The sequence below is a fragment of the Sminthopsis crassicaudata genome, chromosome 6 (assembly GCF_048593235.1).
Source record: "Sminthopsis crassicaudata isolate SCR6 chromosome 6, ASM4859323v1, whole genome shotgun sequence".
In the NCBI taxonomy this organism is placed as follows: domain Eukaryota; kingdom Metazoa; phylum Chordata; class Mammalia; order Dasyuromorphia; family Dasyuridae; genus Sminthopsis; species Sminthopsis crassicaudata.
This window is the reverse complement of record NC_133622.1, coordinates 14,909,559-14,925,601: the sequence shown is the minus strand read 5'-3', so window position 1 is coordinate 14,925,601 and position 16,043 is coordinate 14,909,559. Positions and strand designations below refer to the sequence as shown.

The following is a 16,043-nucleotide window of genomic DNA, read 5'->3' as shown; positions in this document are numbered from 1 at the left end:
TCTGAATATGTCTCCTTACCTTGGTGAATCACTGTTTCATAGTTCTTCCAGATGAAAAGAATGAGCATGAATGCTTTTTATATATTACAAAAAAAATAATAAAACTTGAAACAAAAAGATGGTTTACTAATTTTTTAAAACATTTTTGGAGAGCTCATATTTCATGCCAGAAATTTTAATGTGTGTTATTATGATAAGTACAGTCTCATTAAATCACACTCTCATTTCAACTGTAGTTTGGGGCTCAAATTGAAAATAAAGGGAAGTACCTTTTAAAGTGTAGATTCAACGAATGTTAGAGCTTTAAGGGCTTTGGAAATCATCTATTTCAAAAACATCCTTTTTCAGATGAGGAAACTGAGCTACAGAAATGAGACTTCAGAAATTAAGTGTCAGAATCCAAATATCCAGGCCTCCTTACTCCCAATCAGTACATTTTCTTGCCATTGCATCAGAGCCCCGTTATGTCCCCTTAGCAGATGTCAGGTGAAAATCCAGATTTTTATCCCTCTTTTGTGAGATAGTTTTGCACATGATAAGCATAACACCTTATATTGTTAGCATTGGACAAACTGATTACAACTCAAGAACATCTATATTATTCTTTGTTTTAATACAAAAAAAGTACAGATCTTGAATCCCAAAGGAGGAAGAAAAAAAAGCTGATTCAGTTTCATAGAGCTATGTTGGAGAAAGATTTTATTTGAATATGAGAAATGTCTATATTTTCTATATTTTTTAATTGCTAGAAGATACTAAAGCAGTCCACGGACTCCTCTATTTCGTTCCTCAAAGGTACTTCATTCACATTGACTTGACCATAGCTGTTTGGTATAAAATGAGATTTGAGTTTAGAGTATTTAAAGGCTCATGGACTTTGTGCCCTGTACCCTGCCACTGTTCAGTTGGCAATCTCAGAATTCTTTGAAGAATTCTTAGAATAGAGTTAGTGTATTCTCAAGTACTGAAATAGTAGAGTGGCAGCCATTAAGCATGAAATTATGACTGATAAAAATAAATATATAAAACACATTTGTACATATATGTTATATATTAAAATATATGTATGTTTAAATGTAAATATGTAATATGTGACATGTATCCTGTATGCAAATAAACATATATATATTTTATGCAGTTGTACTTTCTTTCATTACTGAAGTGCTCTTGAAAGATGGAATTCCTAGAAAAATAGATTAGTTCATTACCTTTAGTTGGGATGTCACTGGTCAGGATGACTTTGAGTTCCTGGAAATGTGTTATTTTTACAAAGAAGACTTTTCAGGATTTTTTGTCACTCCTTTCAACTTCTGGTAAACCCTATTCCTTTTAATCAGTTTGAACATTTTAAAATTTTTCTATGTTCAATTTTACTCATTACTATATACTATAACAGAAGCCAATAGAAAATCGCATTCTACCTTAAGAGGCTCTTCTATTGGATTCTCTTTCATATTTTTTTTCAACAAATAGGATAGATGTAGATTTGTTTTTAGCATAATAATAACTTAAATATTAAAAATCTTAAATATGGGAGAGGGTTATAGACAAAGCCCAGTCAACAATTTGATGCCAGGGCAAAATAAAGCGCAATTTTGAGAACATTAGGGAAGGCCTGTTGTCCAAAACTCTTTAGTTTGATGTTACTACTGTATCAGGCCCCAGGAAAAGCCAATACAAGTATAAAGTTCAATTCTGGGTTCCACATCTTGTGTAGAATTGAATACTCTTGGTGTTAAGGGAATGATAATTATGTTCACTTAGTACACAGTCATGACAAAAAGAGAATAAACTTATTTAGTCTGTTCCCAGATGGAAGCAATAGAACCAATGAATAGAAGTTGAAGAGGTAATTTTATGCTTGATATAAATTAAAATATCCTAATAACCAGAACTATTGCAAAGAGAAATAGGTTGATAAAATGAGAAATGCATTGGCTCTTCAATGAGAGAACCCTTGCCTGAATGGATGTCACTCTGTGCCTGAGTTTCCTTATTTTTAATGAGTGGGTTGGATTATATGATCTCCAAGGTCCCTTCCAAATTTAATCTATGATTTTATGATTTTCCTGAAGCAATTATTATTTCATAAAGTTAGTTCTCCCCTTCTGGAGATATTTAAACAAATTGTAAAAGACCACTTATCAGGCATGTACATGTAAGGGCATTCTGGTAGATCTTTAAGAATTATTTCATTTCCCCTCTTTCCCCTGTTCTACCCCCCATAAGCACAAAACATTTTAAAGTTTAATCTTAATTTTTGTCTCATAGCTTTCTTAAATTAATATAATCAACAAAATAATAAATTAAGTCCCAATTTGTAGCGTTTGCCAATTGCTGCGATATAAGTGCTCATTCTGAAGATTTAACAATCAGCTTTTTTGCAGCTCTAGGATTAAAATTTCATAAAATTTGAAAAGTATAGAAAGTCTACATTTGGGAAGAGAAAAATAATCTTAAAACTGCTTCTGTTTGGTCAAATTTATTTGCTAGAGATGCTAATAAGGTGATGTTTTCTCATGGACTGTTTAATAGATTTCTTGGGATAGTAAGGGGATTAGGGGCATGAACATTCAGTTTTCTCAGAGGGCTTATATTCAGAACTAGGTTCAGTATGTGTGCCACAAATGACAATTTATTTTTTCTGTCATAAAGAATTTTGGCAAAAAATGTGACCAAGCCCTACAACATTTGTAAAGATGGGGAAGGAAGTTAGGTAACAAAGAAATGAAATCAAGATTCATATCTAGGTCCATATTCTACATGACTGAGATCAGATATTAATAAATATCTACTTTCATCATTAAGATAAAGTCAGAAAAAAATTGGGAGTGAAAAGTCATCAGAGACAAGGACCTTGTACTTGGAGAAAAAAAGGAAACTGAATATTGATTTGAGTAATACTTTAACTCTAATTGTTTTCGTGTTTTTTTTTTTTCTCAAATATTAAAAGCATTCCTGAAAACAAGTATTGTCCTCTATGCTTTTCTGGCTCTCCCTTCCCTTCCTATCACCTACACAATCCTAGGCACAAATCAGACTCTTAATAAACCTTTATTGAATGGCATATGAACACTTAAGAAACTTAATGAAGAGATGTGGAAAAGTACTACAGAGGAATCCTGGGGTACTGGAAATGAAACTATTAACAGTGTACAGAAGGCACAGAGAATAATGTAATGTAATAAGAATCAGGAAAAGGCAAGATGAGAAAATCAGCAAATACAAATTACCTTGAATACAATAAACAAATTGTATAGGAAAAAAAATTCAATCTGAAGGGTTAGCTAAATCCTAAAGAACAATAAGTAATTCTTGACTGGAAGAAGAAGCTTGTCATTTTTTTGAGAATTTTTTTTAATAGCAGAAGCTAATCCAATTAGCATGAGTAAATTACTTGTAATACATTTTTATTTATAAAACAGCTTTGAGGAGAAAAAGATATGATGGAGTGATTTAAGAATTTAAGAATTCTATATTCCTCTAGCTCCCCAAACTCCTGTGAAACTACTTTTTGGTTAATATTATTGTGTGCTTTGTTTAAGTTGCTTAATTTGAAAAAAATAATAAAAAAATAAAATAAAAAAGCAGTACCAGAATTCAATGAGCACAGACCTCCCCTTCCCACTCCAAAACAGAAACTCTGCATTGTGATCCCAATGCCTGAAAGGTTGATAAGAATGTTCAGAACTAAATCCTTTCCTATAAAACCTGTACATTGATTTTTATAAGTGATATGATAGACTGTGTATTGATGAGCAGCACAGTTAAAAAGAAGTATTGGAGGAGACTGTGGTGCTAAGGATGAACTGATAATAATTAATAAACATTGACTTTATTTCTATAGGTCAGATGACTAACATTATTTCACAGTTGACTGAGTTGAAGATAGAGTTAGTGATCTTTGCCCCAAATCTTAATAATTTACTGCAGTTTTATCATTAAGTCTGAATATAATTGGGAAGAAAACCGGAGTTTCTTTGGAGATTAAGTCAATGTGATACTATTACTGGCTTGTAAAAATGCTTTGTGAAAATCACAGTGTTTATCTTTTTTTTTATTCAAAAAGAACAGAAATAAGATCTCATTTCCACATCTGTGCCTGCAAATGTGTCAATAATATGTGCTTGGTTAATTTTTTTAAGTAACCAAAAGAATGGAATCATTTTTGAACTAAATAATGATAAACTGTCAAAGTGGTTGGATTATCCCAGGATTTACTTGTTGCTTAATGCGGATATTGTCAAAGAAAAAAAAAATTGTATCTGATAGAAAAAGCAAACCATTCGAAGAACGGTTCATTTTTTCTTTCCCATCTCAGTGGGAAATTTATTATATTTAGCATTTTTATTATTATTGATTATATTTAGCAATTTTTAAATTTACAGTACATATTAGTAAATCACCACAAATTCTTGGAAAGGAAATAATACTAACATTAGCAAAGTCAATCACTGATGCAGCGCAGAATTTCAGCTATCTCCTATTTTTAGGTTAATTTTTTAACTTGGTAAAGTTATCATGTCAAGTAAAGCAGTCGCATAAAACTCAAAAGGACAGTGTTTTAATATAGGTAATATAGCTGTCTCTCAATTTTTCAGTGTGTTGGAGGAAAGGAAGATGAGAACATACACACACACACACACACACACACACACACACACACACACACACAAATAGTTGGAAGGGGTTAAGGTAAAGCATTTTTCTATTATGGGAAATCTTTTTCAGTGATGCTTGGTACCTTGAGTTTGTTATGTATTCAGTCTGTAGTGTCATCAGAAAACAGGTGCACCTGCAACAGCCCTCATTGTCTCAGGGACAGGAGCTGTAGAAAGCCCAAGGGGGGAAAAGGGGAAAAAAAAAAAAAGTATTTCTGTTAATAATGTGTTGGTGCTTTCACCTTACTACATGGACATTCCCATTTTCAAACTCCAACCGGTAGCAGCCAGGTCAGTGGCTTTGGAATAAAGTGTTTAATCCCAGAATGCACCCCGAGGCCATTTTGGAGCAAAAGCTCCTTCTTGTGAAGATGCACAAAGAATCTGGGCAGAACAGCAGCAGTTGCATTTAATAACACTTGTCTTCAAGGAGATTAGGGAAGAAGTGGAAATAATTAGGAGGGATCTGAGAGGGGTGATGCTGTTAGTTTGTGTTGGGTCCTGTGCCTCATGTCCTTATATGGAGCAGACCGACCAGCAAGCACTGCTTTGAGGCTGGCATTTCATTGGTGCTCAGGAGACAAGTAAATTTTTTTATTTTTTTTTAACGAGATTTTTGGGTATTTTTTTTTTAATGCCTCCAAATTAAAAAAAAAAAAAAAAAAAAAAAAAAAAAAAGGAATCAGAAGTAACCTGTGGGGGGCTGGGATTCAAACAAACCCCAAAGTTCAACGCAGTGGCTCAACTTGCCTGATGAACGCAATCCTATCTATCCCAGCAGGCAAAACGACAAGGCAGAACTTCCTATCCCCCCCTCGAAAGAGAATAAGAGTCGAGAGAGCGCCCGGTTCAGCCCCAATCCCTCACTTCTTCCCTTGCAACAAAACAGGGCTCTGTCCCTGACTTGGCTTTGCATGAGCCAAGCGAGATTTCCGAAGCTCCTCGGGGATTTTCCTGCCAGTCCTTTCCTTTCCTTTCGGGAGGTGTGGCCTTCAAGGCTGCCTTGAAGCTCGGCGTGGGGCTGGGAAGTCCAGGGCTTTTTTTTTTTTTTTTTTTTTTTTTTGGTTAAACCTTTTACTTCACCGAGAGCGAGGTCTTGCCTTTGAGTGACGTCACGAGTTTGAGCAGCAGGCTGCACAAGAGAAGGCTGGGTGAGTGACAGCCCAGCCTACTTTTTAATAGCTTTGTCATGTGACTGGCAACAGTAGTAAGACAGGTGCCTTCAGTTCCCTCTCAGTAAGAGGCTAGTTGCCTGCATGAGTGTACGCTCTGTGGATTGTAGTTTTCAAAGCTTTACTGCCGTCATTCAGAAGCTGGATGGCGTGGGACATGTGCAACCAGGACTCTGTTTGGAGTGACATAGAGGTGAGCCGGGCTGAGCCGAGCCGAGCCGGGCTGTGTGTGCACTGCAGACCGTTGTAGCGCCTTAACTTGGACGCAAGTATTGTGGAGAAGGGGAGGTTTTGATGAGGAGACTAAGGAGCAAAGTAAAAGCGGGCAGGAGATTTTTTTTTTTTGGAAAGCAAGTCGCAATCTTATCTTAACTCCCCTAAGTTGGCTATTTTAAGGTTCCTCTCAGAGGCTGGGAGCAAATCAAAGCTTAGCTGCTGTCATCAGTATCTCTTGCAGTTGGAAACTATTTTCATGTGCCTTTGGCTCTCTTGCCAGTCAGATGCAATATTTCTGCTCTAAGATATTGATAGGAATCAGTCGCAAGGCTTGCCACTGGCATTCAGTGGCCTGCTTGGAAAAATGCCATTTCTAGTTAAAATACGATTAAGACAAAATGGAAATGGCTATTTTCAAATTGAGCTTGCTTTGCATCCCCCCCCAACCCCCCGTTCGGGATTCCCTCTCCTCCTTCCCTCCCCCCCTTCCCCGCCCCCCCCCGTTTCTCAAGCTGAACAACTCACAAACCCCCCGAGCAGAGTCCTTTAGCAGAATCTTTTTTTCCACCGGAATCGGAAGCAGAGATGCTACTTTCTTCTCATTTATCCGGGTCGTGGCAAGATTTGGGCAAAAAAAAAAAAAAAAAAAAAAAAAAAGCCTCTCCCGAAGCGCAAAGGTTCTCGGGGAATGGTGCTCGCGCAACAAATGGTTAAATCTCCCGGTGCACCCTAGACAACAGACTGGCAAAAAGAGTTGATGCGGGGATTGTGTGTGTGTGGAATTGCTGCTGCTGCTGCTGCTAATGCTAATGCTGCTGCCGGTGCCGCCGCTTGGGTAACAATAAATAAATCGAGCTAGGAATGGCCAGCTTCGGCTGGGGGCGACTCGTGGGCTTTCGGAGGCAGGGGGAGGCAGCGCTTCCCCGAAAAGTGCGATGTGGAGCGATCGGACCATGTCTTCATGTGAGCACTCGGTGCAGTGGGATGTTCTCTCAAAGTTTGGCCAACTTGTGAAACGGGAAACTTTCTGTGCATGCCGGTGGGATGCAGCCCACTCGAGTTAATTACACGCAGGAAGTCAACTTGTTCACAATGAATTAGGAAAGGAGAGCTCCGACGACTTCCTATGGGTGACTGGGGGCACACGGGGTAAAAAGGGGAGGATAAGATGTTACCACGTGATTCACTTAAATAAGATGTCCATGTGGTGCAGAGATCCACATCCAGAGGGAAAAAGCATTTTGCCAGGACGGTCCCAGAAAGAATTGTTCCCATCTATGGAGACGTGGATTGTTTTGTTTTCTTAACTCCTTTTTTTTTTTTTTTTTTTTGGTCACATTCTCCAGTGCTGGTGGCTAGCTGTGGCTTTGGGGGATTTTATTTGTGGAGGAAAATTGTTCTTATCTTGTTTGGTTTTCTTGGTAAAGGGGAATAGATATGGATAATTTATATGTCCTGTAGCTATTATGAGTCAAGGCTGTAAGTGGCTCCAAAGTCCTAATTGTCTCTGAGTAGCTGGAGTATCCTGTGGGCTGTTGACTGGCTTACACTGTGGGTCTCAGCTGCTGTAGCTTCATTTTTCCATCATGTATTATTCCTGATACTGCTAGGAGCTGATTGAGGAACCAGATTATATGGAAATATTGAAGATTTATTTTAATCACTGGAGTTCCTGCAGTCATTTTAAGGAAGCATCAGAAGTGGTTAATTTACAGCAGTGCATTCTCTTAGAGGGGGAAAAAAAAAGGTTAGATTTGAATACTAATTGTAAAATGGATGAGTGGCTGGTTGAAATTGACCAAGTGGTATTTCTGTGGCTCTCCATGGGGCAATAGGCGGGAGTCCCGGGGAACTGACTCTGGGGGTCGCCAATAGCGATCGAAAAGATCGGCAACAGAAGACAGTATTTAGGCAGCTTTCATTTTTGGAATCCTTAATGTTTGCTGTCATCTTCAGACGTATCATGCCCTTTTGCACATAATGACAGCACAGCGCATCGGTTAATAAAGGCCTAGATCACTGGAGCTCCTCAAGTCCCCGGTGTTCCACAGTTTAATGAAGGTGATGTACAATAAGGTTACAAAGATTGATAGAGAGACACACATCTCACCAAGCTGTCATTCCTGACTGGGCTGGCTCCCTTGGACCATTAGAAAATGTTAGCAAATCATTTTTTCATTACCATCATTGAAATGCACAAGTCCGGTATTTATACCTCCAAAAAAAAAAAAATTGCCATTGCCGGCATCAAAAAACCCTCCAAAAGATTAATTGAAAATTATTCTCTATTATATCGATTCATTATCATCCATGGAGTTAAGCTAATTTATCACCTGCTCTTTCAATAAGTGGGGAAAGCCTTTTGTGTTTGGTTGCTACTTCAGTCTCTTCAATCTTGTTCTGCAATGAAGACTGTATCTGTGAAGTAACTGTTACAGCAGTGGAGGCAATAGAATGCATCTCTGTGATTACGATACAGTACACCTGTTACAGATGTAGAAGGATACAGTAAATATCAGCATGTCACATAAGGACAGTTCCAAGATTTAGACTGTTCAATCTGGTACCGTTCAAAGGCCAAATATAAATTAATAATGGGAACACTTGCTACTAATGCGTCTCAGATTAGCAGTATAATGCTACATTCAGTAGGATTGATTTTATTATCATGTCAACATTGGCAAAAGCATATGCACTTCACTACCACTCGGACATATTTTTAAAAGCCACTAATCTTTATGGGTTCTGCTACACTTCTTGTTGTTTTTTTTCTTTTCCCCCTAAACATCTGTCTTTCCTTAGACTATCATTATTTAAAAATGTATCTGCCCAGGGCCAGAAGAGTTGTGAACCAATTGGTGTATCCAGTGTAGATAAGTTTGTTTTGTTTTGGTCTTCAGTTGTATTGGTCACCAATGAGAATGACACTTGAGGATTCTTTAGACACCATAGCTGAGTTACAGATCTCCTAGCAGAAACTTGTTGCAGATTCCAAGATTTCTCATTTTTCTCGTGTGTGTGTGTGTGTGTGTGTGTGTGTGTGTGTGTACTTCATAGATTGAAGAATATCTCTTAAATAAGCCAGTAGAGTTCCTTTGCACCAGTAAAGAGGCCCTAGATTGTAACACTCCTACTATAGTTTCCCGCATTAGAACTGTTTATTTCTTTCTTTTTGGAAGTTAGGAGGGGTAGGAGGTAGGAATTAAAGAGACTTGCCCACAGGGAGGTATAAAGCAGAGGAGATGAAATTCCAGGAACAAATGTGAATGTTTTACTAGAACCGAATGCCTGCTTCAGCCATGCCTTACCTTAGTGGTCAATAATAGTCATCTGGTGATTAGGACTAACAGATAATAAGAATGGAAGAATTACCCAAAAATAAAGGAACTCATTGACTTCTAAGAATTGCCTTTTTTTTTTTGATCCTACATTCTAACCTACTGTTTGCATATATCCCAATGGCCTGGTGGTCTTATGGAAGAAAGGCAGTCAATTACAACCCACCCCCAACTCCTTACCAACTGCTGACTCGATTACCAAGTACCTAGTTCCCAGCATGTTGCTCACAATCAGACTGCTGCATATGACCCGTGTAATGCAGCCTTCCAGGGATGGCAGAGGTGCTCTGGGAAACAAATGTACATTAAACCTATTTTCTTCAGAGCCTAGATATCAAGAAGGAAATTTTGCTTCATGGCAAATGAATGACGGCCTGGCATTAGTTTTGTCGTGAGAAGTCACTGCCAGGAGGAAGGGACCTAGAAATTCAGGTGGGTGAGATAGTAGCACCCCTGGATCCACAAAGTCTGAATCTTCTCTATAGCTTCTTTTTTTCTGAATTAAACTATAAAGAAATGAGGAATGCTGAATTAAAAGTAGCTGATGTCTTTTTCAGTGACTTCCCTTTTCTATGAAGAATTATTGTTCAGTTGTGACTGACTCTTCCTGATCTCATTTAGGCTTTTCTTGGCAAAGATGCTGGAGTGATTGTCATTTGCTTCTCCAGTCATTTTACCGCTGAAGAAACTGAGGCAAACAGAGTTAAGTGATTTGCCCAGGGTCAAACAACTAGTAAGTGAGGTCAGATTAGAATTCAGGTTTTTCTGAATCCAGATCTGGTGCTCTATCCATTGCGCCACCATAATTCTGAGATTCGTGACAGTAAACTTTTTATGTGACATCATTAAGGAAATGCTTATTTAGCAAGGAAAGACTAATTATAGGAGTGACAATACATGATAGCCAGTATTTTAAGCGGCACGGATGAGGATATTGCATTTTAATTCCTTTTGGGTTTAGTTCTTTTTGGTTTGGGAAGGATATTGGTTCATTTTAGGTTTGCATTTTAGGGAAGTGGCAGCTTTCTCTTTAAAGGGAGCAAGGGATAATATGAAAGTAGAAGACTGGAAGACTGGGATTCAGATCCTGCCTCTAACATGTACTGGCTTCTTGATCCTGGATGGCAAACCACTGAACTTCTCAGTGGCCCCAGGCAGCTTTCTAAAAGTGTAAATTGCTCTGAAAAGCCTCAGTTCACTTGGGAAGAAAAAAAATCTAGGTATGACAGATTTCATGATAATGACAAATATTAATAACAGACACTTTGGTCTTGGCACTCTTTTATGTTTTTAAAAATTATTGGAGACCTCTTCCCCACCCCCCAAAAAAGCTTTTGTGATGAAAGGTATATGAAAGCTATATCTATTGCTATTTATTGCATTTAAAACAAAAATTCCTTTGTTCTTTAATGAAAATAGACCTCCTGCAGAGTTCCCAGATCCCTCTTTGAGAACCACTTGTTTAAGGCAACCAGAGAAGAGCTATTATGATACTATATATATGAATAACCAAAGACGTTGAATATAATTGTTAAAGATATAGTATCAAAGGTGTTCCCAGGTGTTTTCAGACTCTTAAACTGGGTCTTTCCTTTGCTTTGAGATGCAACTCATGGGTTATGCACAATGCCCTTGGACAATAAAGAATGGGAGAATATATATGATATTTTTCTGATCATTAAAGACGAAGGTACCCAACTTCTGTGAGTCATTTGAAATAAGCCCGGCTTAATTCCTATCACATGCTCTTGCAGTTTAATAAATTCCTGTAGTTAATGAAAGTTATGTTTTTCTCTTCCACCTCTACAGTGTGCTGCTCTTGTTGGTGAAGACCAGCCTCTTTGCCCAGATCTCCCAGAACTTGACCTTTCTGAGCTAGACGTGAATGACTTGGATGCAGACGGCTTCCTAGGTGGACTCAAATGGTGTAGTGACCAATCAGAAATCATTTCCAATCAGTACAGCAATGAATCTTCAAATATATTTGAGGTAAAGAAGTCCCTCTTGGGAACTCCACTTTGAATTGTTCTTTTTCTAACCAGCCTTTTAAATAATGCTATTAAGTACTAAAGCTGTAAATCTTACAATTAAAAGGAAATCTTGCACTGATTTCTTTAAAAGACTTTTCATCACCTTAAGACAATTTACTTTTTGTGGTTAAAAAACCCAACACAAAACACAATACTTGGAAACAGATGAATGTGTGTATATGTATTTTTTTTAATTTTTATTTTTTGAGACTACAAACACCATATGATGAAATGCTATGATATTATGAAATAATTGGGGACAGAGAATTAGTGACAGAGGAGAACAAAATGTAAACCTGTTTGTCTTCTTCTTCACACAGAAAGAGACAAAGTTGAACATGACATTAACGGATGCCCAATATAAATTAATATGGAATAATGCACTCCTTTATACCCGAGGCCTTAAATGCCAACTTTATAAAGTGGGTGAACTGTTTGGATTATTTTATTGTCCACATCCCTGGCTCTACTAGATTGCCATATTTATATTGTAGTCGATAAAAAGGGTTCCCTGTTTCTTAATATTGGAAATACCTCAAAAACAGGTTAACTCATTTCCTTTTGAGGTCTCTATACAGTGCCCCACTAGTAACTTATCAATCAACTGACCCTGCGTTCTGAATTCGTTAAAAGAATGGCTTTCTACATCTCTTCCCATAGCCTTTTTAGTATGAGAATTATCTGCCTTGAGAAATTGATCAGAAATAAGTTATGATTTTCTGGTAAAAAGTTTTAGCAGTTTTTGCATTTCAGAAACAGGAATGTGTAGGAAAAGCAAAACTTTGAGCTGAGCTTTGGGAGAGCCAGGTGTTTGGCCAGGATACTTATGTAACCATATGCCTGCAATCTGTATTTCTGCAGCCTGAGTGTCTCCATCTATAAAATGAGAGAGTTAGAATAAACATTTTTAAGATTTATTTCAATTCAAATATTTGATACATTTAAAAAGTGGGTTCAAATGCTGAATTTGCTATTTATGTAGATATTGTAATCATTAGGCCTCATTTTCCATATCAGGGAAATTGAGGGAATTGAAACAGGGTAACTTCTATGGTCTCACCCATTTGTCAATGTATTATTCTTTGAATTGTACCGAATCTGCTTTCTTTGGAGTACATTTTCTTATTTTGGATGATCTCATTGATTGGTTCCAAACTTTATAATCTAGGGAGAGCCTTGAATGAAGATCAATGAATTGGTCAATAAGTTGACTTGATAGGAAATCCAGATTACTTTAAGTTAATAACTATTTGTGGAGGGAGAAATGAGAGAATGCTTCTGGAGGATAGTCATCAATTACAAATCTGTATCAAGCATCTTCTAAATATTGAAACAGGATTGAATCTTCTTTCTCCAAGTTAATTAACTTATGGTTGTACCTAAATGTAGAGTAATGAACTACATGTTTTCCTTTTAAAGTAGGAGTTCTTAGCATAGGGTCCACAAATCTCCCAAAACTATAAATAGATTTCTTTGAATTTGAATGGGAAAAATTACATCTTTATTTTTAATTGCCATTCACTTGAGAAGAATTGTTTGTATTTTATAATATATACTTACAAATATGCTTCTGAGAAATGGGTCCATGGATTATCCCATTGCCAGAGGAGTCAATGACACAAAATCAGCTTAGAACACTTGTTCTGCATTTTTTCTATGATAATTTCTTTTTGGAATATTCAGTTCAACAAATATTCCATATATAGCACATGCAAGGCAATGTATTAAGTATTGGTAGAAAAAAAATGGAAGATGACTATTTTCTCTAGAAAGTATCATCCTACTAGCAAATACAACATATTATGCCTAAATGATTTATAAGATCAAGTGAGGTGGGAGAGAATGCTAATAACTGGGATTTGAATCCAGAATAGCTTTTTGAGGTGAGTCATGAAGAAAGCTAAGGATTTTACTAGGTGGAAGTGAGGAGGTGGGCTATGGAAACATCTTGTACAATGACTGAAGAGGGATGAATAAAATGTGGAAGGAGAAGATATAGCAGACCAGTCTGACTGGGACTTGTAATCTTCCCTTATATAGCACCCACTTCTCTGTCTCCTAGATTTCCTACCTTCTTTCATGAGGTCTTTTTTGATGTCCCCTCTCCTCATTGCTATTAATCTTTCCCTCTTGACATTACTGAATTTTGAATGTATTTTGAACAAATTTGTAATTACTAATCTAGGTATATGTCATTAACTCAGCAAAATATAATTTTTCTTTGAAGTTAGGATTATCTCATATCTTCTCCAATATCTCTAGCAATGTCATTAACATAATGTGTACTTACTAAAAAAAAAAAAAGTGAATGGAATTGAATATAGAGTCTCTGAAAATGATTAAGACGCAATAAATCCAGAAAGATAGGTGGGGTCAATTTCTGAGGCCTTTAAATGCCAAGCTATGAAGTTTACATTTTATCCTAAGGGCAACAGAGTGAGACAATTTAAATAGTGACTTAGTTAAATCTGTACCTTAAGAAGATGATTTTGGAAACTCTGGGGAGGATGACTTGGGAAAAAAAAGTGACTAGAGAAATAGAGATCAATTAAGAAAATTAGGACAATTGTAATACTCCACCTGAAATGTGAAAAGATCCTGAATAGGTTTCTCAGCCCTCTGAGTAGAGGAAAGGAGAGATATTGTGGAAGTATAATCAACAAGACTTGGCATCCTGATTGGGTATTGTGGATGAAGTAGAGAGAAAAGTCAAGGGTAAAATCTAGATTGCTATCCTGAGCAATTAGAAGTATGGTTACATCTTCAACAGAAATAGAAATGTTTGGAGAAAGGGCACATTCAGATACAGATAATTCAATCTGCTTTGGATAAATTGTGTTTGATGAGCAAGTATCTAAGAGAGGTGGTTGCTGGAAGTACCACTTAAAAGAGAGAAGAGAGCTGGACATAAAAATTTGGGAGTCACCCACTTGGAGGTGATATTTGAACCCATAAAATCTGAGGAAGTCATAGAGAAAGAGGATATAGAGAAAAATGAGAAGACGATCCAAGCCTTGGAAAACACTATAGTTTGGAGGTAGGACATGAATAATGATTAAGAAAAGTGTCTAAAAAGGAGGGAGTGACTTTGCTCAGAAGGTTATCAGGAGGGGAGAATGGCCCAAACATTGGGGAATAAAATATCCAGGTGGAAGGGTTGATCAATATAGTTAAAAGCAGCAGAGATAACAAGAATAGAGGTGAGAAGAAGCAATCTGACTTGATGCTTGAGCATATCAATAATCCCAAAGGCATCAGTTCCATATAAGCCAGCCTGTGAGGGTTTGGGAAGTAAGTATATGATAAATGAATAAGACAGTTTTGTGTTGTAGGAGTTTGCTTGTGAAAGGGAGAAGAGACATGGAGAAAAAAGGAGAGAGAGGGAGAAGATGTGAATGGGCCACAAGGCAAAGTCAAGTGGAGGATTTTTAAGGATTGAAAAGCACCAGACATGTTGTAGGAGTAGAGAAGGAAGCACTAAGAACAGACTAACCAGGAGAGATTGTGGGATCAATGAACAAACTCCAGAGAAGAGGGAAGGAAAGGTGATCAATGACACAAGTAGAAGGTTTGATCTTCTCTAGGACAAGAAAGGGCCACCTTTTTGTTAGAGGAGAAAATGAAAGAGACTATGGACCTTGTGAGATGTCAAATAGAACTCACAATGGTTATTATCATTGAAATGTGGGAAGGGAAAAAGGTGAAGAAAACTCTGGAGATTTGTGGTTAGTCATTTTTTCCCAGGCTTCTCACTTGGGTTTTAGAAAGTTCATGTGAGGATTTGGCTGGTTAAAACTGGTAAATTGAACATTCTTCATTCAGTACACTTGTCAGGTTACAGGGCAATTTTAAGTCACGCTGCATTAAATAAACAGATTGTGTGTGTGTGTGTGTGTGTGTGTGTGTGTGTGTGTGAGAGAGAGAGAGAGAGAGAGAGAGAGAGAGAGAGAGAGAGAGAGAGAGAGAGACAGAGAGACAGAGACAGAGACAGAGACAGAGACAGAGACAGACAAAAAGACAGAGAACATAGACAGGGAGAGAGACAAAGAGAGGCATAGAAAGAGACAGAGACAGACAAAAAAACAGAGAACAGAGAGAGAGATAGAGACACAGAGACAGACAGAGGGAGGGAGGGAGTGGGAAAGGGAGAAGGAAAGACAGGAAGGAAGGAAGGAAGGAAGGAAGGAAGGAAGGAAGGAAGGAAGGAAGGAAGGAAGGAAGGAAGGAAGGAAGGAAGGAAGGAAGGAAGGAAGGAAGGGCGGAAGGGACCGAAGGAAGAAGGAAGGGAGGGAGGGAGAGAGGAAGGAATTCTTACCTCTATAAATATGAATTCTCCAGTGATGGGATAGGGCCTCAATAAGCTCTAAATTAAAATATAGCTGTTGAACATTGGGTGATACTTTTAGATACAATTTGGATCAAAAAAATAAAACAAAAACCAGAGTGAATCATCAAAATAAGAGGCTAGCTTTCTTATTCATTAAATTCCCATCTAGGGATGTAGAGCTTACTTATATTTTTGTGTATGTTGATACTATTGGGATCTTTGGTTCTTGAGCTAAAATATCCCTAGGTTGATGCTTAATCTGTACAGAGGAAACTCCTTTGCTCCTCTATCTCCTATTT

General features: G+C 37.4%; 1 protein-coding gene across 8 annotated transcripts in view; it reads left to right on the top strand.

Annotated features, from left to right (window-relative positions):
- PPARGC1A (PPARG coactivator 1 alpha) overlaps nucleotides 1–16,043 on the top strand; it is a 755,048-nt gene that overhangs the window by 628,701 nt on the left and 110,304 nt on the right. For 6 of the 8 annotated variants that reach the window (XM_074275736.1, XM_074275734.1, XM_074275730.1 and 3 more), the window contains one exon: nucleotides 11,197–11,376. In XM_074275736.1, the coding sequence (XP_074131837.1) occupies nucleotides 11,197–11,376 (180 nt within the window). Of the gene's footprint in view, nucleotides 1–5,795; nucleotides 6,027–11,196; nucleotides 11,385–16,043 lie in introns of those variants that run through there. The other 2 variants (XM_074275735.1, XM_074275737.1) reach the window with 2 other exon arrangements.